The 27,985-nt window shown below is 43.5% G+C and overlaps 1 protein-coding gene across 1 annotated transcript; it reads right to left on the bottom strand.

The window, feature by feature from the left end:
• Positions 1-9: 9 nt before the first annotated feature.
• fa69b (FAM69B) lies at positions 10-27,904 on the bottom strand. The gene is made up of 7 exons (NM_001139836.1): positions 27,225-27,904; positions 25,944-26,078; positions 9,054-9,161; positions 8,594-8,770; positions 6,663-6,889; positions 4,094-4,235; positions 10-1,099 (listed from the first exon to the last, which is right to left on the bottom strand). The coding sequence occupies exons 1-7, from the start codon at positions 27,291-27,293 to the stop codon at positions 656-658; spliced, it is 1,302 nt and encodes a 433-aa protein (NP_001133308.1). The 5' UTR covers positions 27,294-27,904; the 3' UTR covers positions 10-655.
• Positions 27,905-27,985: the final 81 nt, after the last annotated feature.

Genomic DNA, 27,985 nt, shown 5'->3' with positions numbered 1-27,985 from the left:
ACAGTTACATCATCTTTTCATGGCACTAGTTTATTCAGTATTACTTCTCTTAAAGTAGAGTAGTTTAAAATGATCATCGCAAGGCCCAGAGCATACATCAACCTTCCAGCATAGCTCTAAGAAAAGTACAAGTACCTCTAGAGTAAATGACGTAGTTTGGACATGCTTCACTTATCGGCAGGTCCTGTAGTTTTTCCCTGGTTGAAGTTCTATTTGGGGGGGACTCCAGGGTTTTATTCATCAGGGCACACTATCAACATCAAGTCAAATTAGCTTTATATAAATTCTTATGTACAATGACAGCCAACACGGGCCAATTGTGTGCCGCCCCATTGGACTCCAACCAGGTTGCCCAGTGACACCCCCTCTCCAGCACAGATGCTGCGCCACTCAGGAGCGCAGCGTGCCTGACTAGATGTAACAGTAAACAAATCCGGGACACGCCAGGCAAAAAAACAAGGTAGCTGGGTGTGTGTATAATGCTGATGTCCAACTACTTAGCATAACTGCCGCCTAGCTAACATTGGCCACAAATTGAAATTTGTAACATGAAATAGATGGACATCCACAAATGAATGTTACGTCTACCCCTGAGTCAAGTTTTCTAATGAATATGACCCAGGTCTGAGGCAGGATCCTAGTATCTCTGTGGTCCTCAGGAGTACTGTGTGTTGGAGATGGTCTTCCACAGCAGGGTCTTGAGGTTGTTGAGGACCAATGAGTGGTGCACCTCCATCTGGCTGGCCAGGCTGCTGAGCGTCACACAGGTGCGGAGCTGCTTCTCCAGGTCTGTGCGGAGGTCCTGGGGCGCCCCGAACAGCAGGTAGTCTTGTAGCAACACACACACCTTGGCCAGGTTGGGCTGGACCACTTCCGTGTTACACTGCTTCACCAACCGATCGCAGGTTGCCGTGCAGTCACTCCCGAAGGTGCAGTCAGCGTTGGTCTCGCAGTGACGCCCCCGCAGGAACCCGCGGACCGCCGTCTCAGACGCCACACTGCGCAGGTCGGCCATCTTGCAGTCGTACTTGAAGTTGTAGCCCACGTGGCGCGGGCTGGCATCACACATCAGGAAGCTGCCATATGCCCCGTGGAACACCTGTTGATAATGTGGTATATAATTAGGTAACTGAATCACACATTAACTGAACTTTTTCTATTCCCAATGATTGTATTCAGTCTCTGTAATTGTCTGTATGCACAAAGCTGCAAAACAAAAATGTCATGGGGATAACACAGTGGTCGCATCCGAATACCTATACTAAATAGTAGGCCGTTTGAGTATGTGAAAATCTAGTATACTTTAAAATGCCAGATATCATACTGATTTCGGCTCTGACAACAGTTGATCAACAAGATATGGGGATGCGCTACTGAAATCATCGAATAACGGGAAACAACGCAATTGTGCATTACCAGTATGCGAAAATAGAAAGCTTCATAGTATGTGAATGTTTGAAAACGGAGTATGGTTTAAATGCCCGGATGTATACTCATTTCGGCTCTTCATCTAGTAAAATAAACTCAGCAAAACAAACGTCTTTCAGGACCGTCTTTCAAAGATAATTTGTAAAAAGCCAAATAACTTCACAGATCTTCATTGTAAAGGGTTTAAACACTGTTTTCCATGCTTGTTCAATGAACATGCACCTGTGGAACGGTCGTTAAGACATTAACAGCTTACAGAAGGTAGGCAATTAAAGTCACCGTTATGAAAACTTAGGAGACTAGAGAGGCCTTTCTACTGACTCTGTCTGGGGCGGTGTGTCACAGCATCATCGGACTGAGCTTGTTGTCATTGCATGCAATCTCAACGCTGTGCGTTACAGGGAAGACATCCTCCTCCCTCATGTGGTACCCTTCCTGCAGGCTCATTCTGACATGACCCTCCAGCATGACAATGCCACCAGCCATACTGCTCGTTCTGTGTGTGATTTCCTGCAAGACAGGACTGTCAGTGGTCTGCCATGTCCAGCGAAGAACCCAGATCTCAATCCTATTGAGCACGTCTGGGACCTGTTGGATCGGAGGGTGAGGGCTAGGGCAATTCCCCCCAGAAATGTCCGGGAACTTGCAGGTGCCTTGGTGGAAGAGTGGGGTAACATCTCACAGCAAGAACTGGCCCATCTGGTGCAGTCCATGAGGAGGAGATGCACTGCAGTACTTAGTATCTGGTGTGGCCACCAACTGCATTGACTGTTACTTTTGGATTTTGACCCCCCCCGAGTGCCGCAATGGTCTAAGGCACTGCATCTCAGTGCTAGCTGTGCCACTAGAGAACCTGGTTCGAGTCCAGGCTCTGTCGCAGCCGGCCGCGACCGGGAGACCCCTGGGGCGGCGCACAATTGGCCCAGCGTCATCCGGATTAGGGGAGGGTCCAATCGCACACTAGTGACTCCTGTGCCGGGTGCAATGCATGCTGACACAGTCGCCAGGTGTAAGGTGCTTCGTCCCGACACATTGTTGCGGCTGGCTTCCGGGTTAAGCGGGTGTTGTGTCAAGAAGCAGTGCGGCTTGGCTGGGTTGTTTCAGAGGACGCACGGTTCTCGACCTTCGCCGAGTCCGTACAGGAGTTGCAGCTATGGGACAGGACTAACTACCAATTGGATGCCACGAAAAAGGGGTAAAATAATAATAATAAATAATACTTGTATGCCATCTGTAAATATGAATAAAATGGTTAAATTAAACCACAAAGTGAGCAACCTTCCCGCTAGCCATGATTGGGCTGGACATGCTGAGAGATGAATTTGGATTGGTCTGCCATATAGCACGCTTCTGTCTATTTAAGCTGGTCAGTATGTGTAGGTAATCATGTCTTAACGATGCTTTTTATGAAATGTATCGCGTAGTAAAACAAAAGACTCCACTATGCAAGTATCCATTTCAATAGAATGTCACTGCAACAACTATTTCAGAGCACTCTTGTCAGTGTGCCAGAGCGCAGAAAAACAGATGTATTTACGAAGGCTCAACACCGGTTGAATATCGCCGGTGTCAGTAAATGTGCAGCAAAAAAGCATAATTCAATTGTTGCCAGGAGCACAGTTAGTCACCAACGCTTTGGATAACATGAAAACAGCCTAACCAGCTCTGCTAGGGCAAGTAAAATGGTCAGAGTTCGGGTGGGGGCTAAAGCTTATGATTCTTATGGCATGTCACACGGTCAGTGTGAACCAGAGTGACTTGACACAACAGGCCTTTGATCACAGATACCTTAAAAACTAAAAAAAGGTAGGGCCGTGGATCAGAAAACCAGACAGTATCTGGTGTGACCGCCATTTGCCTCATGCAGTGCGACACATCTCCTTAGCATTGAGTTCATCAGGCCGTTGTTTGTGGCCTGTGGAATGTTGTCCCACTCCTCTTCAATGGCTGTGCGAAGTTGCTGGATATTGTCAGGAACTGGAACACGCTGTCGTGCACATCGATCCAGAGCATCCCAAACATGCTCAATGGGTTACATGTCTGGTGAGTATGCAGGCCATGGAAGAAATGCCATTTTCTATGCGACATGGGGCCATGATTTATCATGCTGAAACATGGCTGCGGATGAATGGCACGACAATGGGCCTCATGACCTCGTCACTTTATCTCTGTGCATTCAAATTGCCATTGATAAAATGCAATTGTGTTAGATGTCCGTAACTTATGGGTCACTCTGTTCATAACGTTGACATTAGCAAATCGCTCGCTCACATGTCACCATACACGTCGTCTGCGGTTGTGAGGCCGTTTGGACATACTGCCAAATTCTCTAAAACGACGGAGGCGGATTATGGTAGAGAAATGAACAATCAATTCTCTAGCAACAGCTCTGGTGGACATTCCTGCAGTCAGCATGCCAATTGCACACTCCTTCAAAACTAAAAGGCATCTGTGGCATTGTGTTGTGACATAACTTCTAATTTTAGTGGCCTTTTAATTGTCCCTAGCACAAGGTGCACCTGTGTAATGATCATGCTGTTTATTCAGCCGTGGCATATTGCATACTTTTTACTAAATGGTACGTGCTAAATAGTGTGCGATGTTGAGTACATGGTATGTAGTACGGTATATGGGCATTCAGACACGGTCAGTATCTTATCTTTACCTCTTCTATGAACTCCAGCAGGCCGATGGTGATGCGGGCCCTCCGGGGCCACGCCGGGGCCAGCCACTGGTTCATGCTGGAGCTTAGGGCCTCCGGGACTAACGCTTGCAGGTAGCTGGGGACCTCCAGCCTGTAGAGGGAGCTGTGAATTCAATGTTATTTTGGGTAAAAAAAAATGTTTTAAAGAAAAACGCACACAGACACACACACAGTACCAGTCAAAAGTTTGGTACTCATTCAAGGGTTTTTCTTTATTTTTACTATTTTCATCATTGTAGAATAATAGTGAAGACATCAAAACTATGAAATATCACATATGGAATCATGTAGTAACCCCCCCAAAAAAGTGTTAAATCAAAATATATTTTATATTTGAGAAACTTCAAAGTAGCCACCCTTTGAGTTGATGACAGCCTTGCACACTTTTCGAATTATCTCAAACAGCTTCATGAGGTAGTCACCTGAAATGTGTTTGAATTAACTGGTGTGCATTGTTAAAAGTTAATTTGTGGAATTTCTTTCCTTCTTAATGCGTTTGAGCCAATCAAGTTGTGTTGTGCCAAGGTATTTATTTAACTAGGCAAGTCAGTTAAGAACACATTCTTATTTACAATGACAGCCTAGGAACAGGGGGTTAACTTCCTTGTTCAGGGGCAGAACAACAGATTTTTACCTTGTCAGCTCGGGATTCGATCCCCCAACCTTTCGGTTGCTGGCCCATCTCTCTAACCACTAGTCTACCCACCGGGTGGTATACAGAAGATAGCCCTATTTGGTAAAAGACCAAGTCCATATTATGGCAAGAACAGCTCAAATAAGCAAAGAGAAACGACATTCCATTATTACTTTAAGATATAAAGGTCAGTCAATCTGGAAAATATCAAGAATTTTCAAAGTTTCTTCAAGTGCAGTTGCAAAAACCATCAAGCGCTATGATGAAAGTGGCTCTCATGAGGACCGCTACAGGAAAGGAAGACCCAGAGTTACCTCTGCTGCTGAGGATAAGTTCATTAGAGTTACCAGCCTCAGAAATCAGCAATTAACTGCACCTCAGATTGCAGCCCAAATAAATGCTTCACAGAGTTCAAGTAAAAGACACATCTCAACATCAACTGTTCAGAGGAGACTGTGAATCAGGCCTTCATGGTCAAGTTGCTGCAAAGAAACCACTACTAAAGGACACCAATAATAAGAAGAGACTTGCTTTGGCCAAGAAACACAAGCAATGGACATTAGACAGGTGGAAATCTGTCCTTTGGTCTGATGAGTCCAAATTTGTGAGACAGGTGAACGGATGATCTCTGCGACACTCGCAATAACTGCTAACCATGTGTATGTGAACAATAACATTTTATTTGTGTGGTTCCCACCGTGAAGCATTGGGGAGAAGGTGTGATGTTGTGGGGGTGCTTTGCTGGTGACACTGATTTATGTAGAATTCATAGAACACTTAACCAGCATGGCTACCACAGCATTCTGCAGTGATACGCCATCCCATCTGGTTTGCACTTAGTGGGACAATCATTTGTTTTTCAACAGGACAATGACCCAACACACATCCAGACTGTGTAAGGGCTATTTGACCAAGGAGAGTAATGGAGTGCTGCATCAGATGACCTGGCCTCCACAATCACCTGACCTCAACCCAACTGAGATGGTTTGGTATGAGTTGGACCGCAGAGTGAAGGAAAAGCAGCCAACAAGTGCTCAGCATCTGTGGAACTCCAAGACTGTTGGACAAGCATTCCAGGTGACTACCTCATGAAGCTAGTTGAGATAATGCAAATCTGTCATCAAGGCAAAGGGTGGCTACTTTGAAGAATCTAAAATAGATTTTGATTTGTTTAACACTTTTTTGGTTACTACATGTGTTATTTCATAGTTTTGATGTATTCACTATTATTCTACAATGTAGAAAATAGTAAAAATAAAGAAAAACCCCTTGAATGAGTAGGTGTGCAAACTTTTGGCTGGTACTGTATATAGAGAATTCTTTTGTTTACAAGCAAATGTTAAGTTCGAGTGATGCATGCACATCCTTACACCAAAGATGCTCTAGCAGCATAGCTAACTGATGTCGGGACCTTGATAAACTTAGCAGTGAGTTAGTGATGACCATGAAAACACGCACGTCTGATGGCTATGTTCAACAGGTATATTATTCTCCTGGCTTTATCTAGCTCTATTTGTGATATTGTACCTTGCTGGCTTGCTAATTTGCTAGGTAATCAACCCTGCGATGACATCGGGATGTATGTAGACAATAACCATCGGATTACGTGTTTGTTAACTTGCATGAGCTGCATTTGAAGTCAGAGGATTCTGTATCCACTCACCATGAATGTAAACAAAACCCTTTTTGATTCGAAACTGCGAGTGCAATTTTTGACGATGCGGCCGGGAAATGGGTCTATATAAACAAGATGTGCATTTGATCCCAGAGGATATCACTTGAAAGCATAAATGAAAACACGATTGGATTTGACTGTTGGTTACAAAGCCAAGAGAAAAACCGGAACAATATTTGTTGCATTGTAATTAAGCTTTCTGATTCCAAAGTGGTCCTCACTTGTGGCTCACGCGCTCAGTCACGTACAGGTCCCCGCAGAAGCCCAACAGTTTAGGGGTATGCTCCTTCTCCTGCAGAGCCACCATCAGCAAGAACTCGTTAATCTGGAGGAGAGCCCACACAGACTTGGCCTCGGCCAGGGACACCTTGCCGTCCTTGTTGACGTCAGCCAGGGTGATGACACGCCCTACCAAGGTGGTGAGAGAGGGCTGCTCCCCTAGTTTAGACTGCAGGGAGGATGGGGAGAAGAAAATAGGAAGTGAGGAAATGTTTACAGGTGAGTAATGTTCAAACCTTGCATAGCTAATGTTAAACTTTCCGTCAACTACGCAAGGGGGGGTAAGTATCAGCCAGTAAAGACTAGAAAACAAGTTGAAATATACACTGAATGTACAAAAATTACAACACCTTCCTAATATTGAGTTGCACCCCCTTTTGCCCTCAGAACAGCCTCAATTCATCAGGGCATGGACTCTACAAGGTGTCAAAAGCGTTCCACAGGGATGCTGGCCCATGTTGACTGCAATGCTTCCCAAGTTGTGTCAAGTTGGCTGGATATCCTTTGGGTGGTGGACCATTCTTGATACACACGGGAAACTTTTGAGCATGAAAAACCCAGCAGCATTGCAGTTCTTGACACAAAACGGTGCGCCTGGCACCTACTACCATACCCCGTTCAAAGGCGCTTCAATATTTTGTCTTTCCCATTCACTCTCTGAATGACACACATTTGCAATCCTTGTCTCAACTGTCTCAAGGCTTAAAAATCCTTTAACCGGTCTCCTCCCCTTCATCTACACTGACTGAAGTGGATTTAACAAGTGAAATCAATAAGGGATCAGAGCTTTCACCTGGTCAGTCTGTCATAGAAAGAGCAGGTGTTCCTAATGTTTTATACACTCATTGTATATAATGCTATGTAAAGAGAAACTAAACAACAGGTCACTTTTTAGTTCATATAGTCATACACACTATAATTAAAACAAGACTGTGGAATGATTGAAATGTGCTGGATTTCTTCCATGTGACTTCCATTAGATAATTGGCAGGGGGGGACACTAATATGATTCGATCTCACTACATTTGGGTGGATCCATTGTGCTGAAAAATGACTGCTATTTCAGCACCTTGTCTTGCACTATATTTGGCACAGGGCTGTAACCCTTAGCTTCCTGCTCTTTCTCTCACTTCCCCCTACCGCCTCCTTCCGTCACGCACACTCCCTGGGAGAATCTCAATTGCATACGCCTCGTGTCCTCTTTCCTCGCCTTCTTCTCAAAACCCATTGGACGAGAAAGCCAGAGGTACCTACCCTCTGACCTTCTCCTCCAATGGGGTTTGAGAATGAGGTGAGAAGAGAGGACACGAGGAGTATGCAATTGAGATTCTCCCCCTATGTCTACTGCCTCCTTCCATCGCACACTAACCCCTCCTCCCTCTTTCTTTTCCTCTCTCTCTCTGGGGAGCCAGCAGCATTCTGAAAGCACACACACTAGTAATAAGGTCACTCTGCCCTGCCTTTTGTTCATTTCCAGCACCAGCTACATGAAGCCTGTCTACAGAGGAACCGTCCCTCAGAGAGACTCAGCTTCACTGTGATTATCAGTTACAATGTAATGTTAGCTTCCGACTCAATATACTGTATCAAAATGCCCTAATTTCCCTCCGCCACAAAGTCAAACTAATTTCCAATTATGGTCCTCACCTCACTTTTCTATTATTGGTCCCGCGGTCAATGTGTAAATTACAGTACATCTTTTAAATCTGTAAAATTTCTCATAATACTACAAGTAACATATTTTGTGTGATGGTATTGTATTCAAATGTGCCTGTCTGTAATACTGCCTAACATAACCAAAAAACAGTTCCATTGTGGAAAGTTCTTATATCTAACTGTGAGGACTGAGATGAAGGGAAATGAGCAGCCAGACCTTCAGAAAGCTGTGCAGCATCTCTCTGAACTCGTCCATGGAGGTCCCGCGGGTGGGCTTGTCAAACAGAGTCATTTCTTGTCTCAGAACAGAGTCAGGAGCAACGTCTCCCTTCAGAGGCTCCTCCAGACCACACTTAATGACCACAGGCCTCTCCTTCCACACACCACTGTACACCTACAAAACACAGATTTTTTTTCGTCATTTATTTATTTTACTAGGCAAGTCAGTTGAACTGACGGCCTAGGAACAGTGGGTTAACTGCCTTGTTCAGGGGCAGAACGTGATTTTTACCATGTCAGCTCAGGGATTAGATCTTGCAACTTTTCGGTTACAAGTCCAATGCTCTAACCACTAGGCTACCTGCCACCTCAGGTAGACAGTCATTAGGTAGTGTGTGGGGTTTTGTCAAGTGGTATGCGTGCATGTGTAATCACTGGGCTGTGTGTGTGCGTATTACCTGATGTGTGGAAGAGGTGGACATGCATCGCTGCAGGGTCAGAGTCCTTTCCTCGCATAGGGCCTTGCAGGACGACCCTGAGACAATGCCGCTTCTGTAGTGGTCACACTGGCACAGACAGACATGAAACCAGAAATACATTAATCAACAGGAAGAGGACCCAAGGATCCTACAATCTCTTGCTCATATGTACTATGGCCCAAATCCCACCCGCAAACAAGTCATGTATACTGTAGATGTCAATTGGGAATTTCAAGATTCCCCACATAGATGTCAAGTTCGAATCTCACGGGGTGAAAATAGAAAAAATCCTATCTGTTCTAGTGAGTTATGAATGGGTTAGCTGTGCTTCCATGGGGCAGAAGCCAGCGTGTTTTTGTGATTCTGAATGGCCTGATTGCTAGCAAGAATGACAACTGGGGAATCGTAAGTGGCTCGTTGAATGCTAGCAAGAATGACAACTGGGGAATCGTAAGTGGTTCGTTTCAGCTCATTTCATCTTGTTCTTGATACCATGTCTATTTACCAAGAGAGTTTCTGTATTTTTTTGTAGCTGTCTATTTACCACCACAAACCGATGCTGGCACTAAGACCACAATGAGCTGTATAGGGCCATAAGCAAACAAGAAAATGCTCATCCAGAGGCAGCACTCCTAGCGGCCGGTGATTTTAACAAAGGAAAACTGAAATCTGTTTTACCAGCATGTCACCTGTGCAACTAGAGGGATAAAAGCTCTAGATCACCTTTACTCCACAGACAGAGATGCATACAGAGGACCATAACTCTATCCTCCTGATTCCAGCTTTCAAGCAAAAACTCAAACAGGAAGTACTAGTGACGTGCTCAATACGGAAGTCGTCCAACGAAGTGGACGCTGAGCTACAGGACTGGAATATGTTCAGGGATTAATCCGATGGCATTGAGGAGTTCACATCAATTACCGGCTTCATTAATATGTGCATCGGCGACGTTGTCCCCACAGTGACCATACGTACAGTGGCTTGCGAAAGTATTCAAAGTAAACACTATCATCCCAGAAAACCCTGGACCCACTACAATTCGCATACCGCCCAAGAGGTGCGTGCTCAGTCCCCTCCTGTACTCCCTGCTCAACCATGACAGTGAGAGGACGTTTCTTTTTTTTGCTGAGTTTAGGTCCCAAAGTGCTCTTCCAAACGTTGGAGGTGAGCGGGCATCACTCGTGTGGGACACTCTTTCCTCAGAATCCACTGATTTGGTCACTCATCTATTTAATGTTTTTGTATTTCTCCTGCATGCTTGCGTTCAGTTTCCCAAATATGTCTGTTACATAGGCAAGGAGACACATTTTCTTTTCATCACACAAAACGTCAACAAAGTCCGTTTTTTTTTTTTTTTTTTACATCCATTGTGAATGACAACAGTTCCTCAATTAACAAAATATGAGCCTCGGTGTGAAATAGCAAATTGTCATGCTCTGATCCCATATCTCCACACAGTTTTGCAAGCAGGCGTGCACACAGTGGATGCGGTTCGCTCTTGGTGTATCATACAATGCGTCCATATGGCAGAGGGAGACAAATGCATAACTAGAGTGCAGAGGCCTGACCACTGTCCCACCATAAATGGAGCCGACTCTGTGCAAAAGCCCACCATTCTATCCCACTAGCCGATGGTGGTCCATTTTGCAGCAGCGTAGCAGGCCTAGCGATTCACTGTGATTCAAGTGCGGCCTTTTCCCGCGATCTAAGTGCGCACGCTCGTTGGTTTAATTTAATTCTTCTTTTAGATTTGAATAATTTTTTTTCTTCAATTTACAATGATTTTGAGATAAAGAAGATAATTTTATTTATACAAATATATCTGTTGTATACCTGTTGTATTTGGCGCATGTGCCCAATAAAATGTAATGTTTTATTTTATGTCTTGTTTTGAGGTGTTTTCACTGATTTCATGTCAATGCTAATATAGCAAAACATTTGCTAAGCAACAACTCTAACAATGTACTTGAGAGACAAGTGCTCATTGTGCACATTTATTTATGTTTTCAATAAACACTGGAGACTAAACATAGCTTACAACAATCTAAGCCAACCCAGTCTATTTTACCCCATAGTTGCACACAAGTTGGTTTTGTTGCTAAACAACAAACCCGTCCATATGTAGTCGTCCCAGGACTGAGCTTCATTGTTGACACTTTAGTGATGTAACACACACACACACACACTAAAAAGATCTCTAAAAGAAAGTTTGTACATTTTGGGGAATATTCAGAGGTGGAAACTTTCCGTAGGAATTAACGGGAATATTTGGGAATTAATGGAAATATATGCAAATTAATATTAATACCATTTAAATGTAGATGTTTTTTGCATTGGATATATTTACCATATCATATGGAGACAGAAACCTTTCACCTTATCATAAGCAGACAATTGCAAATTATTAAATCCTTCCAATATACATTTTAAAAAACAATTTAGTTTAGAATTTAACTTTATTTAAATGAGTTGACTCTTCACATGGGATGATTTCACTGAACAACAAAAGAGAATATTGAATGATCCCAATGATCCATCGCATCTCCCCAAAACATTTTCAACATACATCTGTAAAATGATAGTCTAGAAACTAAAGCTTTCGTTGTCATCCTCTTAGGCTTCCATGTCTTCTCCCTGGAACTCCTCAATGTCCACCTCTTGAACGTCAGACTGAGGCCTCATCTTCACTATCACTTTCCAACCTTGTTGAGGATGGCTCTTTGTCAGGCTCAAAAAGCTTCAAATTTGCCCGGATGGCAACTAATTTTTCAACTCTTGTATTGGTCAGCCTGTTGCGTGCTTTGGTGTGTGTGTTTCCAAACAAGGACCAGTTGCACTCTGAGGCGGCTGATGTTGGTGGGATTTGGAGGATGGAGGCAACAGTGGAAAGAGTCTCAGATCCACAAAGTCCCTTCCACCAGTTGGCTGATGAGATATGTTGGCAAGACTGCCATATTGCATCGCCATCCCAAAGCCCTTGTACTTCACCAGACTGCCAAGAACCTTGCCCTCATCCAGGCCAAGGTGGCGAGACACAGTAGCAATGACACCATAGGTCTTGTTGATCTCTGCACCAGACAGGATGCTTTTGCCAGCATACTTGGGGTCCAACATGTACTCTATGGCATGCATGGGCTTCAGGTAGAAGTCTTCACGCTTTTTGATGCATTTCAGAACTGCAGTTTCCTCTGCTTGGAGCAACAGTGAAGTGGGCAGGGCAGTATGGATTTCTTCTCTTACATCTGTAAGCAGAGTCTGAACATCAGACAGGATGGCATTGTCTCCCTCAATCCATGCAATGGCTACTGCTATAGGTTTCAGGAGTTTTAGGCTGCTTACCACTCTCTCCCAAAATGCATCATCCAGGAGGATCCTCTTGATGGGGCTGTCCATATCGGCAGACTGTGATCTAGTCATTTCTTGGAGAGACTCCTTCCCCTCCAGGAGACTGTCAAACATGATAACACGACCCTAACGGGTGTTGCTGGGCAGCTTCAATGTGGTGCTCTTATTCTTCTCACTTTGCTTGGTGAGGTAGATTGCTGCTATAACTTGATGACCCTTCACATACCTAACCATATCCTTGGCTCTCTTGTAGAGTATCCATTGTTTTCAGTACCACGATGTCCTTGAGGAGCAGATTCAATGCATGTGATGTGAGGGTGGGACTCCTCCACTTTAGACCAAGCAGCGTTCATGTTCGCAGCATTGTCTGTCACCAGTGCAAATACCTTCTGTGGTCCACGGTCATTGATGACTGCCTTCAGCTCATCTGCAATGTAGAGACCGGTGTGTCTGTTGTCCCTTGTGTCTGTGCTCTTGTAGAATACTGGTTGAGGGGTGGAGATGATGTAGTTAATTATTCCTTGCCCACGAACATTTCAACCACCCATCAGAGATGATTGCAATACAGTCTGCTTTCTCTATGATTTGCTTGACCTTACCTTGAACTCTGTTGAACTTTGCATCCAGCAAATGAGTAGATAAAGCATGTCTGGTTGGAGGGGTGTATGCTGGGCGAAGAACATTCAGAAATCTCTTCCAATATACATTGCCTGTGAGCATCAGAGGTGAACCAGTTGCATACACAGCTCGAGCAAGACATTCATCAGCATTTTTATGACTACGTTCCTCCATTCTGTCAAAAAAAACTTTTGATTCCAGGGACTTCTGTCAGACTGCTTGTTGTGAGCGCTGAGGGAATTTTATGCACTTGGCCAGATGATTCTGCATCTTTGTTGCATTCTTAACATATGATTTGGCACAGTATTTGCAAATGTGCACAGCTTTTCCTTCTACATTAGCTGCAGTGAAATGTCTCCACATGTAAAGATTAGAAAAAAAAAGAGTAAAAAAAACAAAAATACAATTCCATGTACAAATAAATAGTTAAGCAGTTCGATTAAAAACTCCTTTGTAAGATAAATGTTTCAAAATGAAACATGTATGGAAACAGGTGAATTAACACTCCTCAGTTAGCAGGCTCAAGCAAGCTAAAACCCACATGGTAGCAAAAACTAACTGCCAGAAATTGTTAACATGTTAGAAATGATTTAAACACACTTTGCTGTAGGCTACTATTTACTAGTTAACAAAAAATAATGTATATTTTTTATGACATTCACCCCACAAAGTATTGTAATCAAAACCTTACCAGAAAGCATTTAGTCCATGGCTCAGACAGTGTAGTAGTGTCGGTTCAATAGCATCTCATTAGCGTGCAAGATCTTGAGAATCAGCTGTACATGTGATGAAAGAATGCACCGTGCACGCAAAGGGTTGCAATTCCATTGAATTGGGGATAGTTTAATGGGGAGGGGCAGGTGGGTCTTATGGGCAGGTGGGAGGGTAGCATCCCACCTGGCCAACATCCGGTGAAATTGCAGAGCGCGAAATTCAAACTACAGAATTATAAATATTTAACTTTCATAAAATCACAAGTGTAATACATCAAAATAAAGCTTAACTCAGCCGCTGTGTCAGATTTCAAAAAGGCTTTACGGCGAAAGCACACCATGCGATTATCTGAGCACAGCGCCCTGCATACAAAACCATGAAAAACATATTTCAACCAGGCAGGTGCGACACGAAAGTCAGAAATAGCGATATAATAAATGCCTTACCTTTGATGATCTTCTTCTGTTGGCACTCCAAAATGGGAGCCACCTAGAAAACTACAATTTCTGGCTCACTTTTCCAAAAACCAGCATGAAACTCTTTCTAAAGACTGTTGACATCTAGTGGAAGCCCTAGGAACTGCAATCTGGGAGGATTTCGCCTTATAATAAAAGTGACAGCCATTGAAAACAGTGGTAGGCTGATTTTTTTGGGGGGGGATGGTTTGTCCTCGGGGTTTCACCTGCCATATCAGTTCTGTTATACTCACAGACATAATTGTAACAGTTTTAGAAACGTTTTTTATCCGGCCGTGAAAATACTGCCCCCTATCCATAACAGGTTAAATTCATCAAAAAAGTTAGCGTATAACAGTGAACCTTTGTTGTGGGATACACATAAGGCAATTCTAGGTCTTGTGGCATGTTTTGGTTAACCTCTCTTGGGTAGGGGGCAGTATTTTCACGTCCAGATGAAAAGCATGCCCAAAGTAAACTGCCTGTTACCCAGGCCCAGAAGCTGGGATATGCATATAATTGGTAGATTTGGATAGAAAACACTCCAAAGTTTCTAAAACTGTTTGAATGGTGTCTGTGAGTATAACAGAACTCATTTGGCAGGCCAAAACCTGAGAAGATTCTGTACACGAAGTGCCCTCTCTGACCATTCCTTGGGCTTCTTGACTCTCTTTATTGAAAACTGAGGATCTCTGCTGTAACGTGACACTTCCTACGGCTCCCATAGGCTCTCAGAAGGCGGGAAAAAGCTGAATGATGTCTTTGCAGCCCCTGGCTGAAAAACATTAGCGCATTTTGATAGTGGTCGATCTGAGTACAATGAGACTGAGGCGCGTGCACGAGCCGACCCCATGTTTTTATTCTTTCTTCTTTGAACGAAAACAACGACTCCCGGTCGGAATATTATCGCTTTTTTACGAGAAAAATTGCATAAAAATTGATTTTAAACAGTGGTTGACATGCTTCGAAGTACAGTAATGGAATATTTAGATTTTTTTTTGTCACGAAACGCGTCGGGCGCGTAACCCTTCGTCACCCTTGGATAGTGTCTTGAACGCACTAACAAAACGCCGCTATTTGGATATAACTATGGATTATTTTGAACCAAACCAACATTTGTAATTGAAGTAGAAGTCCTGGGAGTGCATTCTGACGAAGAACAACAAAGGTAATCCAATTTTTCTTATAGTAAATCTGAGTTTGGTGAGGGTCAAACTTGGTGGGTGTCAAAATAGCTAGCCGTGATGGCGAGCTATCTACTCAGAATATTGCTAAATGTGCTTTCACCGAAAAGCTATTTTAAAAATCGGACACCTCGATTGCATAAAGGAGTTCTGTATCTATAATTCTTAAAATAATTGTTATGTTTTTTGTGAACGTTTATCGTGAGTAATTTAGTAAATTCACCGGAGGTTTGCGGGGGGTATGCTAGTTCTGAACGTCACATTCTAATGTAAAAAAAGCTGGTTTTTGATATAAATATGAACTTGATTGAACAAAACATGCATGTAATGTATAACATAATGTCCTAGGGTTGTCATCTGATGAAGATCATCAAAGGTTAGTGCTGCATTTAGCTGTGGTTTTGTTTTTTTGTGACATTATATGCTAGCTTGAAAAATGGGTGTCTGATTATTTCTGGCTGGGTACTCTGCTGACAATCTAATGTTTTGCTTTCGCTGTAAAGCCTTTTTGAAATCGGACAGTATGGTTAGATAAAGGAGAGTCTTGTCTTTAAAATGGTGTAAAATAGTCATATGTTTGAAAAATTGAAGTTTTGGGATTTTTGTGGAATTTGTAATTCGCGCCACGCCCATCATTGGATATTGGAGCAGGTGTTCCGCTAGCGGAACGTCTAGATGTAAGAGGTTTTAAGCAAAATCCCCAGGCTTAACCTCCCATGGAAAATTTCCAGAAATTTACCGGAACGTTTCTGACCATTTGCAACCCTAACCACAGCATAAAATAGCATGCTTTTGGGGTGTGAGATAATCTTGCTTGGGAAACATCCAGGCACCCTGCCAGCCTGGAGCTAACTCCACTGTTCTAAGAGCTAGCTCCAGTAAAATGAGATCCAGCCAAACAGTATGAATCATACCAAACAAAAATACTTAAGACTATAGGCTGTGACCTCCTCCTCCACTGTATGGTGGTTGCTATGGTAATATGACTTAATTATGGACACTATGGATTGCGAGCCAACCAATTAAAGGACTTTTTTAAATTATTTGTTTATCTTCCTTTTTGGGGGGGGGTAATTCTGCAGGCCCAGCTACTCTATTGTCCTTAATGTCACAGTAATGTGCAGATTACCCTGGGAGTACACAACATTGCCAACACTCTCTTACACACACAGAATCCCAAATTACCTCCTTATCCTCGGCCCTCGCCTCCGCCATATGCACAAGTGTCCACAAAGCTAAGGGAGTGAAAATTAGGGAGGGTGTAGGGGATAATTAGACCCTCCAATAACAACTCAGACCGAGCCAGCAAAGCTGCCAGCTTCAGAACAAAATGGAATCCCAGGACTGTTATTTTTGAGTTTGCGCAATTTCACACAAAATAATGGAGAAGCGTGCCTAATTACGTGCATTTGTTTGTCAGATTTCACACATGTAAAACATGAAATACCTCCCAAATTAAATGTTACTGTGGTTTATATCTTATAAAACGACAGGGGGATTTGTTCATTAGAATTTTATGTTATATTTTTTGAAAGTGGAATATGAATTGCATCATTCAAGTCAAGTAGCCCAACCGGTCGGTAGATGGCGCTATTATTCCTTTTACGTTGTTTGTCATCTGCATACAACTGGAATGTATGCAGCCAGCTATACACTTGTGTCCCCTGGTGACAGGCTCGTACATAAAACATCCTGCATTCAGGCTGCAAAGGCGTCAATTTCCTCCTTAACTAGCTTTATTGGCGAGCCACCGAACCAAAAAAATGCACACAGGGTTAAAACATCCTGCATTCAGGCTGCAAAGGCGTCAATTTCCTCCTTAACTAGCTTTATTGGCGAGCCACCGAACAAAAAAATGCACACGGGGTAAAGCCAGGGGCAAACAATAGACTGCTGCAACCTGATTGGTTGAACATCAGGAAGTACCATTAGCCACTCTAGCATGGTGGTGGAAAATTGTGCTTTTATTAAGACAGTATGCTTATTTTTCCTTATTTAAAAAATACATTTTAGGATTCACATAATATAGTACCCAGGTGAGAAAGGCACTTAACCCTAATTGATCCATAAAGTCACTCTGCATAAGAGCATCTGCTAAATGACTAAAATGTAAATGTACTTACAACTGCTGGTTGGTTTGGTTAATGGTTTGCTTGTTCACCAGGGATGGTCTAACTAATCCAGATCTTTTTGAAGGGAAAAAACCACACAGAGGGGCCGATTCCTTGACACAGATTAAACCTAAGAGAAAGACAAACTGAATTGCTTTCATGGAGGACTGGCTTGAATTGTAAGGATGACCACAACTTATTTTCATCATGAGAAAAAGCTATTGGTTTTCTGCTCAATGTTGGGTAGAGGTATCCATTTAATAAACACAAGAGACCAGCAAAATGGAAAAGGATGTGGCAATAGCACAAACAGCGGCATATAGTGGGCAAAACCTAGTACTTTCACACTAATTTATGGTAAATAATGCAAGCGACTTCAATGGCAAATTTCTCTGAATGGCGAAAAAAGACATTCACAGGGAATACATTACATAGGATGAAAGAGCAATACTCCAAGCTGCAGCACCACACTACTTTGTGTAAAGTTCCCTTGTGTAAACTTCTTCGATCTAATATCAATTGGGGTGGGATTAGCGTGGGGTATGGAGGCTCCGTGAGTGGCTTTTGAGCATTTTATTGGATTCCGCATGCCTTACTCATTGATAGGAAGAATTGTTCCAAATCGGATTTTAGGTACTATATTTATTGAAGATTATATGAATCTTATAAATTAAAATGGGCAATTTGGGTGCAATTAATTAGCTTAATTTCACAGAGATCAAATTACATTGCAACAAAATACTGTTTCAAGAATACTAATGTTACGTTTCGAACTACAGAAACAAATTCAGCACAATCAGAGATGGTGGGTGTCGAAATCCTATTTTTTGTGCTTTGAGGCAGAACAATCCTCCTTCCCTTACTCTCCTCTCTCAGACACTGTTTTCAATGTCTTGTAAGTCCAGAGAGCCTGCCTCCCTCTCGCAGCACAAAGAAGAGTTGGGCACAACAGTGCTGCCGTATTGATCACAATACAAAGATAGAGAAACCAAAACAGGACCACCTCAGGCTGTCCATTAATCTTCACACTTCGCCTCTTTTTCTCTCATGATCCTTCACTACTTGAATATGTGTGCTGACTGCTGAGCAACAAACACAAGCACTCCCAACCACTTCCGAGAGCCTTCAGAAAGAATTCACACCCCTTGACTTTTCATAATTCGTTGTATTACAGCCCAATTTTTTTTTGGGTCACTGGCCGACACAATTCCCCATAACATCAAAGTGGAATTATGTTTACCAAAGATTTTTTTTTATATAAAAAATATTTGTAAATAAAATATAATATAAAATTATAGACTGATCATTTCTTTGTCAGTGGGCAAACGTACAAAATCAGCAGGGGATCAAATACTTTTTTCCCTCACTGTATCTGATATTGGCAAAAAGCTTAAATTCTTGTTAATCTAACTACACTGTCCAATTTACAATAGCTATTACAGTGAAAGAATACCATGCTATTGTTTGAAGAGAGTGCATCATTTTGAACATGAAAAGTTATTAATAAACATATTAGGCACATTTGGGCAGTCATGATAGAACATTTTGAACAGAAATGCAATGATTCATTGGATCAGTCTAAAACTTTGCACATACACTGCTGCCATCTAGTGGACAACATCTAAATTGCACCTGGGCTGGAATAATACATTATGGCCTTTATCTTGCATTTCAAAGATGATGGTACAAAAACAATACAAAAGAACGGTTGGTTTTTTCTTTGTATCATCTTTTACCAGATCTATTCTGTTATATTCTCCTACATTTCTTTCACATTTCCACAAAGTTCAACTTGTTTCCTTTCAAATGGTACCAAGAATATGCATATCCTTGCTTCAGGGCCTGAGCTACAGGCAGTTAGATTTGGGTATGTCATTTTAGGCAAAAATTGTTTTGGAAAAAGGGGCGTATCCTTACGGACGCAAACAGCACAAAACAAGACAAAACCAGCGTTTATTTTTCCAACTACAAGCAATGAGCCCAATCAGTCCTCCATGACAATTACAAATCACTACAAAAGATAAGGCTAATTAATCATTGGTTTTGGGGTTATCCTCAGGTAAAACAATTTAGCTAATCTATATTTCCAAGTCCTACTCTTAAAGATCAAGGGGTATTAAATTAATTGGAATGACTGGAAATCTGACCGTTTTTTATTGATTTTTATGTAAAAATATTTCCTAACGGTATTACTATCTGTAGTAGAAAGCAATGGGTTAAAGAAGCCTCCATAACCAACCCATAAAGTAAAAGGCAACATCCATTTATGGCCAGTTATGTAACCTCTAACATTGATGTATCCTGCAATAGATGTCATTAAATTGGTAATACTAATTTTAGTCTTCTTCTAATGCATCTTAAGCAGGTTGACAAGTCTTGTCCTTAAGAGACAGTGCAATTGAGCGATTTCCTTGTAAGGATCCGACAGCGAGTGTGTAATCTGCCTCTACCATCAGTCCTATTAGCCAACGTACAATCATTGGATAACAAAATAGACGAACTACGATCACGAATATCCTACCAACGGGACATTAAACTGTAATATCTTATGTTTCACCAAGTCGTGGCTGAACGACGACATGAATAACATACAGCTGGCGGGGTTTTACGCTGCATCGGAAAGATGGAACAGCTTTCTCCGGGAAGACAAGGGGTGGGGGACTGTGTATATTTGTAAACAGCTGTTGCACGAAATCTAATATTAAGGAAGTCTCAAGGTTTTCTCACCTGAGGTAGACTATCTCATGATAAGCTGTAGACCACACCATTTACCAAGATAGTTCATTTATATTTTTCGTAGCTGTCTATTTACCACCACAAACCGATGCTGGCACAAACACCGCACTCAGTGAGCTGTATACGGCCATAAGCAAACAGGAAAACGCTCATCCAGAGGCGGCGCTCCTAGTGGCCGGGGACTTTAATGCAGGGAAACTTAAATCAGTTTTACCTCATTTCTACCAGCCTGTTAAATGTGCATCCACCTTTACTCCCCACACAGATACGCGTACAGAGCTCTCCCTCGCCCATCATTTGGCAAATCTGATCATAATTCTATCCTACCGATTCCTGCTTACAAGCAAAAACTAAAGCAGGAAACACCAGTGACTCGGTCAACAAAGAAGTGGTCAGATGACACAGATGCTAAGTTACAGGACTGTTTTGCTAGCACAAACTGGAATATGTTCTGGGATTCTTCCGATGGCATTGAGGAGTACACATCAGTCACTGGCTTCATCAATAAGTGCATCGGTGACGTCGTCCCCACAGTGATTGTACGTACATAGTGCAGAGTTCCAAGATGGCGTAGCAGTCGGACGTGTGTTTGTCTTGCCAGGTCCTGTCCCGTGTAAATACCGTTTTCCTCGTTTTTTTCCCATATATATTTTAATCTCACTTTCCATCTACAGACTGAACATACTCTCCTGCAACCCGCCTCACACAATGTGGTACGGATCTGCGATTTTTATACTTTAGAACCGGAACCCCCATTAGAAGCTAGCCAGCTAACTAGCTACTATAGTTAGCTAGCCACTGCTAGCGGTCTTCAACGTTAACTCGGACACCAGCCAGCCTCAGCTCGGTCAATACCTCCCAGTCTGCACAGCGCTATATCAACCCAGAGCATATTGGACTCCTTTTTCTCTACCACATCTCCGGATTCCAACCGCAAGCTCTGAACCTTTACACCGGATCATCGCAGCTAGCTAGCTGCAATCCGAGTGGCTACTCCTGGCTAACGTCTCTGTCCTGAAGCAAGTGCCAATTAGCCTTGAGCTAGCCTCGAGCTAGGCCCATCTCCGGCTTCCCAAAGAGGTCCGCCAGCTAATTATTGGGCTACAATACCTCTTTTGCCAATTGGCCAGGTCTCTTCACTGCCGACACGGAGCTACACCGATCCATCACGACTGGTCTGCCAACGTAATCGTCCGAGGTGGTTTCAAAAGGCTCTTCCGTTGCGACATCGCCAAAGGCCGATCTGCTATCCCCGGCCCGCTAGCTGTCTGAATCGCTGGGTCTCCTGCTCGCCTAGCGTAGTAGCGACTACTGAATCGGCACCCTGACTCACCTATTGCTACTCACTAGACCCTATGATCACTTGGCTACACATGCCTCTCCCTAATGTGAATATGCCTTGTCTATTGCCGTTTTGGTTAGTGATCGTCTTATTTCACTGTAGAGCCCCCAGGCCTGCCCAATATGCCTGAGATTACCCTTTTGTCCCAGCCCCCACACATGCGGTTACCTCATCTGGCTTAACTGGTGCCTCAAGAGACAAAACCTCTCATCGTCACTCAATGCCTAGGTTTACCTCCACTGTAGTCACATCCTACAGACACCCCTTGTCTGTACATTATGCCTTGAATCTATTCTTCCACGCCCAGAAATCGTCTCCTTTTACTCTCTGTTCCGAACACACAAGATAACCAGTTCTTATAGCCTTTAGCCGTACCCTAAACCTCCTCTGGTGATGTAGAGGTTAACCCAGGCCCTGCAGCCCCCAGCACCACTCCCATTTCCCAGGCGCTCTCATTTATTGACTTCTGTAACCGTAAAAGCCTTGGTTTCATGCATGTTAACATCAGAAGCCTCCTCCATAAGTTTGTTTTATTCACTGCTTTAGCACACTCCGCCTACCCTGGTGTCCTTGCCGTGTCTGAATCCTGGCTTAGGAAGGCCACCAAAAATCCTGAAATTTCCATCCCCAACTACAACATTTTCTGACAAGATAGAACTGCCAAAGGGGGTGGAGTTGCAATCTACTGCAGAGATAGCCTGCAGAGTTCTGTCATACTATCCCAGTCTGTGCCCAAACAATTCAAGCTTCTACTTTTAAAAATCCACCTTTCCAGAAAAACAAGTCTCTCACCGTTGCCGCTTGTTATACACCCCACTCAGCCCCCAGCTGTGCCCTGGACACCATATGTGAATTGATCACCCCCCATCTATCTTCAGAGTTCGTACTGTTAGGTGACCTAAACTGGGATATGCTTAAGACCCCGGCCGTCCTACAATCTAAGCTAGATGCCCCCAATCTCACACAAAATATCAAGGAACCTACAGGTACAACCCTAAATCCGTAACCATGGGCACGCTCTTAGATATCATCCTGACCAACTTGCCCTCTAAATACACCTCTGCTGTCTTCAACCAGGATCTCAGCGATCACTGCCTCATTGCCTGCGTCCGTTATGGGTCCGTGGTCAAACGACCATCCCCATCACTGTCAAACGCTCCCTAAATCACTTCAGCAGGCAGGCATTTCTAATCAACCTGGCCCGGGTATCCTGGAAGGATATTGACCTCATCCCATCAGTAGAGGATGCCTGGTTGCTCTTTAAAAGTGCTTTCCTCAGCATCTTAAATAAGCATGCCCCATTCAAGAAATGTAGAACTAAGAACAGATATAGCCCTTGGTTCACCCCAGACTTGACTGCCCTTGACCAGCACAAAAAGATCCTGTGGCATTCTGCATTAGCATCGAATAGCCACCGCAATATGCAACTTTTCAGGGAAGTCAGGAACCAATATACAAAGTCAGTTAGGAAAGCTAAGGCTAGCTTTTCAAACAGAAATTTGCATCCTGTAGCACTAATTCCAAATTGTTTTGGGACACTAAAGTCCATGGAGAATAAGAGCGCCTCCTCCCAGCTGCCCACTGCACTGAGGCTAGGAAACACTGTCACCACTGATAAATCTACGATAATCAATAAGCATTTTTCTACGGCTGGTCATGTTTTCCACCTGGCTACCCCTACCCGGCCAACAGCTCTGCACCCCCTGCAGCAACTTGCCCAAGCCCCCACCCCACTTCTCCTTCACCCAAAATCAGACAGCTGATGTTAAGAAAGAGTGGCAAAATCTGGATCCCTACAAATCAGCTGGGCTAGACAATCTGGACCCTTTCTAAAATGACCCGCCAAAATTGTTGCCATCCCTATTACTAGCCTGTTCAACCTCTTCTATATCGTCTGAGATGCCCAAAGATTGGAAAGCTGCCGCGGTCATCCCCCTCTTCAAAGGGGGAGACACTCTAGAGCCAAACTGTTATAGACCTATAACCATCCTGCCCTGCCTTTCCAAAATCTTCGAAAGCCAAGTTAACAAACAGATCACCGACCATTTAGAATCCCACCGTTCCTTCTCCGCTATTCAATCTGGTTTCCGAGCGGGTCATGGGTGCACCTCAGCCACGCTCAAGGTCCTAAACAATATCATAAACGCCATCGACAAAAGACAGTACTGTGCAGCCGTCTTCATCGACCTGGCCAAGGCTTTCGACTCTGTCAATCACCGCATTCTTATCGGCAGAGTCCAGTGTGTCAAATTGGAGGGCCTGTTGTCCAGACCTCTGGCAGTCTCTATTGGGGGTGCCACAGGGTTCAATTCTTGGGCTGACTCTTTTCTCTTTATATATCAATGATGTCGCTCTTGCTGCTGGTGATTCTCTGATCCACCTCTACGCAGACGAGACCATTCTGTATACATCTGGTCCTTCTTTGGACACTGTGTTAACAAAACCTCCAAATTAGCTTAAATGCCATACAACACTCCTTCCGTGGCCTCAAACTGCTTTTAAATGCTAGTAAATCTAAATGCATGCTCTTCAACCAATTGCTGCCCGCAACCGCCCGCCCAGCATCACTACTCTGGACGGTTCTGACTTAGAATATGTGGACAACTATAAATACCTAGGTGTTTGGTTAGACTGTAAACTCTCCTTCCAGACTCACATTAAGCATCTCCAATCCAAAATTAAATCTAGAATCGGCTTCCTATTTCACAACAAAGCCTCATTCAGTCATGCTGCCAAACATACCCTCGTAAAACTGACTATCCTACCGATCCTTGACTTCAGCGATGTCATTTACAAAATAGCCTCCAATACTCTCGTTGGCTGGCCCTCGCTACATATTTGTCACTAAACCTACTGGCTCCAGGTCATCTATAAGTCTTTGCTAGGTAAAGCCCCGCATTATCTCAGCTCACTGGTCACCATAGCAACACCCACCCGTAGCACGCGCTCCAGCAGGTATATTTCACTGGTCATCCCCAAAGCCAACACTTCCTTTGGCCGCCTTTCGTTCCAGTTCTCTGCTGCCAATGACTTGAACGAATTGCAAAAATCACTGAAGCTGGAGTCATATCTCCTTCTCTAACTGTAAGCAACAGCTGTCAGAGCAGCTTACCGATCACTGTACCTGTACACAGCCAATCTGTAAATAGCACACCTCATCCCCATATTGTTAGTTATCTTCTTGCTCTTTTGCACCCCAGTATCTCTACTTGCACATCATCATCTGCACATCTATCACCACAGTGTTAATGCTAAATTGTAATTATTTCGCCTCTATGGCCTATTTATTGCCTTACCTCCCTAATCTTCTACATTTGCACACACTGTACATATATTTTTCTATTGTGTTATTGACTGTACATTTGTTTATGTGTAACTCTGTGTTGTTTGTGTCACACTGCTTTGCTTTATCTTGGCCAGGTCGCAGTTGTAAATGAGAACTTGTTCTCAACTAGCCTACCTGGTTAAATAGATATATATTTTTTTAAAGATAACCCAAACAGAGGCCATGGACTACAGGCAACATTTGCACTAAAGAGTAGTGCTGCCGCTTTCGAGGAGCGGGACTCTAACCCAGATGCTTATAATATATCCCGCTATGCCCTCCGACGAACCATCAAACAGGAAAAGCGTCAATACAGGACTATGATTGAATCGTACTACACCAGCTCCGACGCTCGTCGGATGTGGCAGGGCTCGCTAACTATTACAGACTACAAACGGAAGCACAGCCATGAGCTGCCCAGTGACACAAGCCTACCAGACGAGCTAAATTAGTTCTATGCTCGTGTCGAGGCAAGCAGCACTGTAGCATGTATGAGAGCATCAGCTGTTCCGGACGACTTTGTGATCACGTTCTCCGTAGCCGATGGGAGTAAGACTACTTGCATTGGCTATATTGTAAAAATGTATGAAAACAAAAATGTATTGTAATGACCCTGGGTTTATAGGCGCGGAAATCGATTCTGCCGCTTGAGCATGCTTTTGCGGCACAGTCGATAGCGCGCCGGACTTCGGGCTTGAAGGTCGAGGGTTCGGCGCGCTATCGACTGTGCCGCAAAAGCATGCTCAAGCGGCAGAGTTGATTTCCGCGCTTATAAACCCAGGGTCGTTACAGTATTTAAGGTTATGTTAGGCATTAGGGTTAGCAGCGTGGTTAGGGTTAGGTTTAAAATCTGATTTTATAACTTTGTTGCTGTGTCAGATACTAACCTGTGCCTCTTTCAGGGAAAGTAGTCTAAAAGTAACAGAAGGTAATCCAGAAGTTACATTACTGATTCCAATTTTGGACAGGTAACTAGTAACTGTTATGGATTACATTTAGAAAGTAAGCTATCCAATCTTGTGAGCACACTCATACTTACGATGACCATGTGGCAGACATGTCCTCGGCAGAGCTCGGAGTAGGAGGCATACTGCATGTAGAGGACCCAGCTGGCCACCAGGATACCCAACCAGGCCAGCAGCAGGTACTTCACCTTTAACACCGGGAGACGACTCTACATGGGAGAGAGGAAGACACCATGGTCATTCAGTAGATGCTTTTATCCAAAGCAATTTACAGAAGTGTCAGCATTGTATGTGGCGCACGCGGGAATCAACTTATTGCCAGCAGCATGCTCTAACTTACTGGGCCATTGGCACCTGTATTTACTGTTATCTGTAGTGCCGTGCCAGAGTGGGATATTAACAAAGTACACATTATTTTTAACAGATTTCCTGTTGTTGAACCATCTCATGTGCAAAGAAATCTGCAGCCACCCAAGCCATAAGACTGTTAAATAGCTAACAAAATGGCTACACGGACTGAGTTTACAAACATTTTTTTTGCACTGTTTTTATGCACACTGACAGGGCCCTACACACTCACTCCAACACACACACATAATATGCACATACATTAATAATGGCTCTACACACACGCACTCACGATGGCTCGTCACCTTAAACCCCCCCGCCCCCCACACACACACAGTAAATTGACCTGAAACTGACTGCCCCTGTAAATAGTATGCTTACTTGCATACTCATGTTCCTTATTTGTTATTTTTATTTCTCGTGTTTTTGTTCTACCTTGTTATTTGTAGTATTACAGCGTTAAAGATTACTGCATTGTTGGGTTTAGAGCTTCCAAGAAAGGCATTTCACTGTACTTGTGCAGGTGACATAAAAAACGTGAAACTAGCCATGCCATTTCTGGCACCATTCTTTTACTCCTCAAACGGGTTGATTGTCATATGAATATGACATATGAACAATAACTTTTAATACATAAGTGAAGTAGGGCTATGTGCAGCCCATATGCTGTGGGGGTAGTAACTTGTCTCGATTTTCATGCAATTTGCCAAGCCACCATTCAGTTTCGGCGCCATGACCGCAGCCAAAAACGGAGGCTTGTGCATCCATCTTCAAAATGAATACCACAGATTTATATCACTCAAATCTTTCCACATTGATAATCAATAGCACCTCATTGTCCATAAGGCAAATAACCTGTTTTCACATTTGTTCAACCAAAATAAAATTCACACACTGGTTTATGGTGTTATTAGGCCGACCTAATTATACAGAAAGAGCTCTCAATTGGTGATTATCTGATGGCCTAAGGCACAAAAACGCAGCCAAATCTCAGGTACTGGTCCCACCTGCAGCCCCTTCGACAGAGGGCAAAACAGCACCAGGTGCACGAGTCTCCGTAAACCTCTGTGCATCATGGGCGATTAGGACGCGCTCGGGCTGGGATGGCAAATCGCTGAACCGTATTCCCGTCGAGTCACATCCTTGAGATCAGCATTTCCCGTCTGAGCACAATAAAATCCTTGAGATCAGCATTTCCCGTCTGAGCACAATAAACTGACATCACTCGTTCAACCCCATAGCATTCAGTATTATGCGCCTTTGTCGTGCGATATTTGTATGAGGGGCAAAGATCTTTTGTGAAAATTGAAAACAAAATAATAAACAGTCCAGAGCGACGGCGATGAGTCAGGTCAGCGAGACAGAGGGCATCGTTTCATAATCCTATTCAACAAGAACGCCATTATTTTTGCAGAAAATAATAACCGATCCAAGGCTTTCACCCGTCCTTGGGGAAAAATACAAAGTGCAGCGATATTCCGTTCAGATCATGCAGAATGACATTCTGGCCACACGTTTTCAGCTGCCGAGGCGTCATCGATTAGGACAGCAGAAAAAGCATGTCCCACTCCTCTGTTTCAACAAATAAATAATGTATAAAGTTAGATACCCCGTTTTCCAAATATAGTAGCCTTCTTATAATATGCTACGCTGCTACACCTTCCGACTCCACCGACCAACGCTCGTTCGTTACAGCGCTATCTTAAAAGGGGAAGTTACAAATCTCATCTGGTTTCGCAGCTTTTAGACCGCCGGTATAAATAGACGC

The sequence above is a fragment of the Salmo salar genome, chromosome ssa11, assembly GCF_905237065.1.
Source record: "Salmo salar chromosome ssa11, Ssal_v3.1, whole genome shotgun sequence".
In the NCBI taxonomy this organism is placed as follows: domain Eukaryota; kingdom Metazoa; phylum Chordata; class Actinopteri; order Salmoniformes; family Salmonidae; genus Salmo; species Salmo salar.
This window is presented reverse-complemented; position numbering and strand designations above follow the sequence as displayed.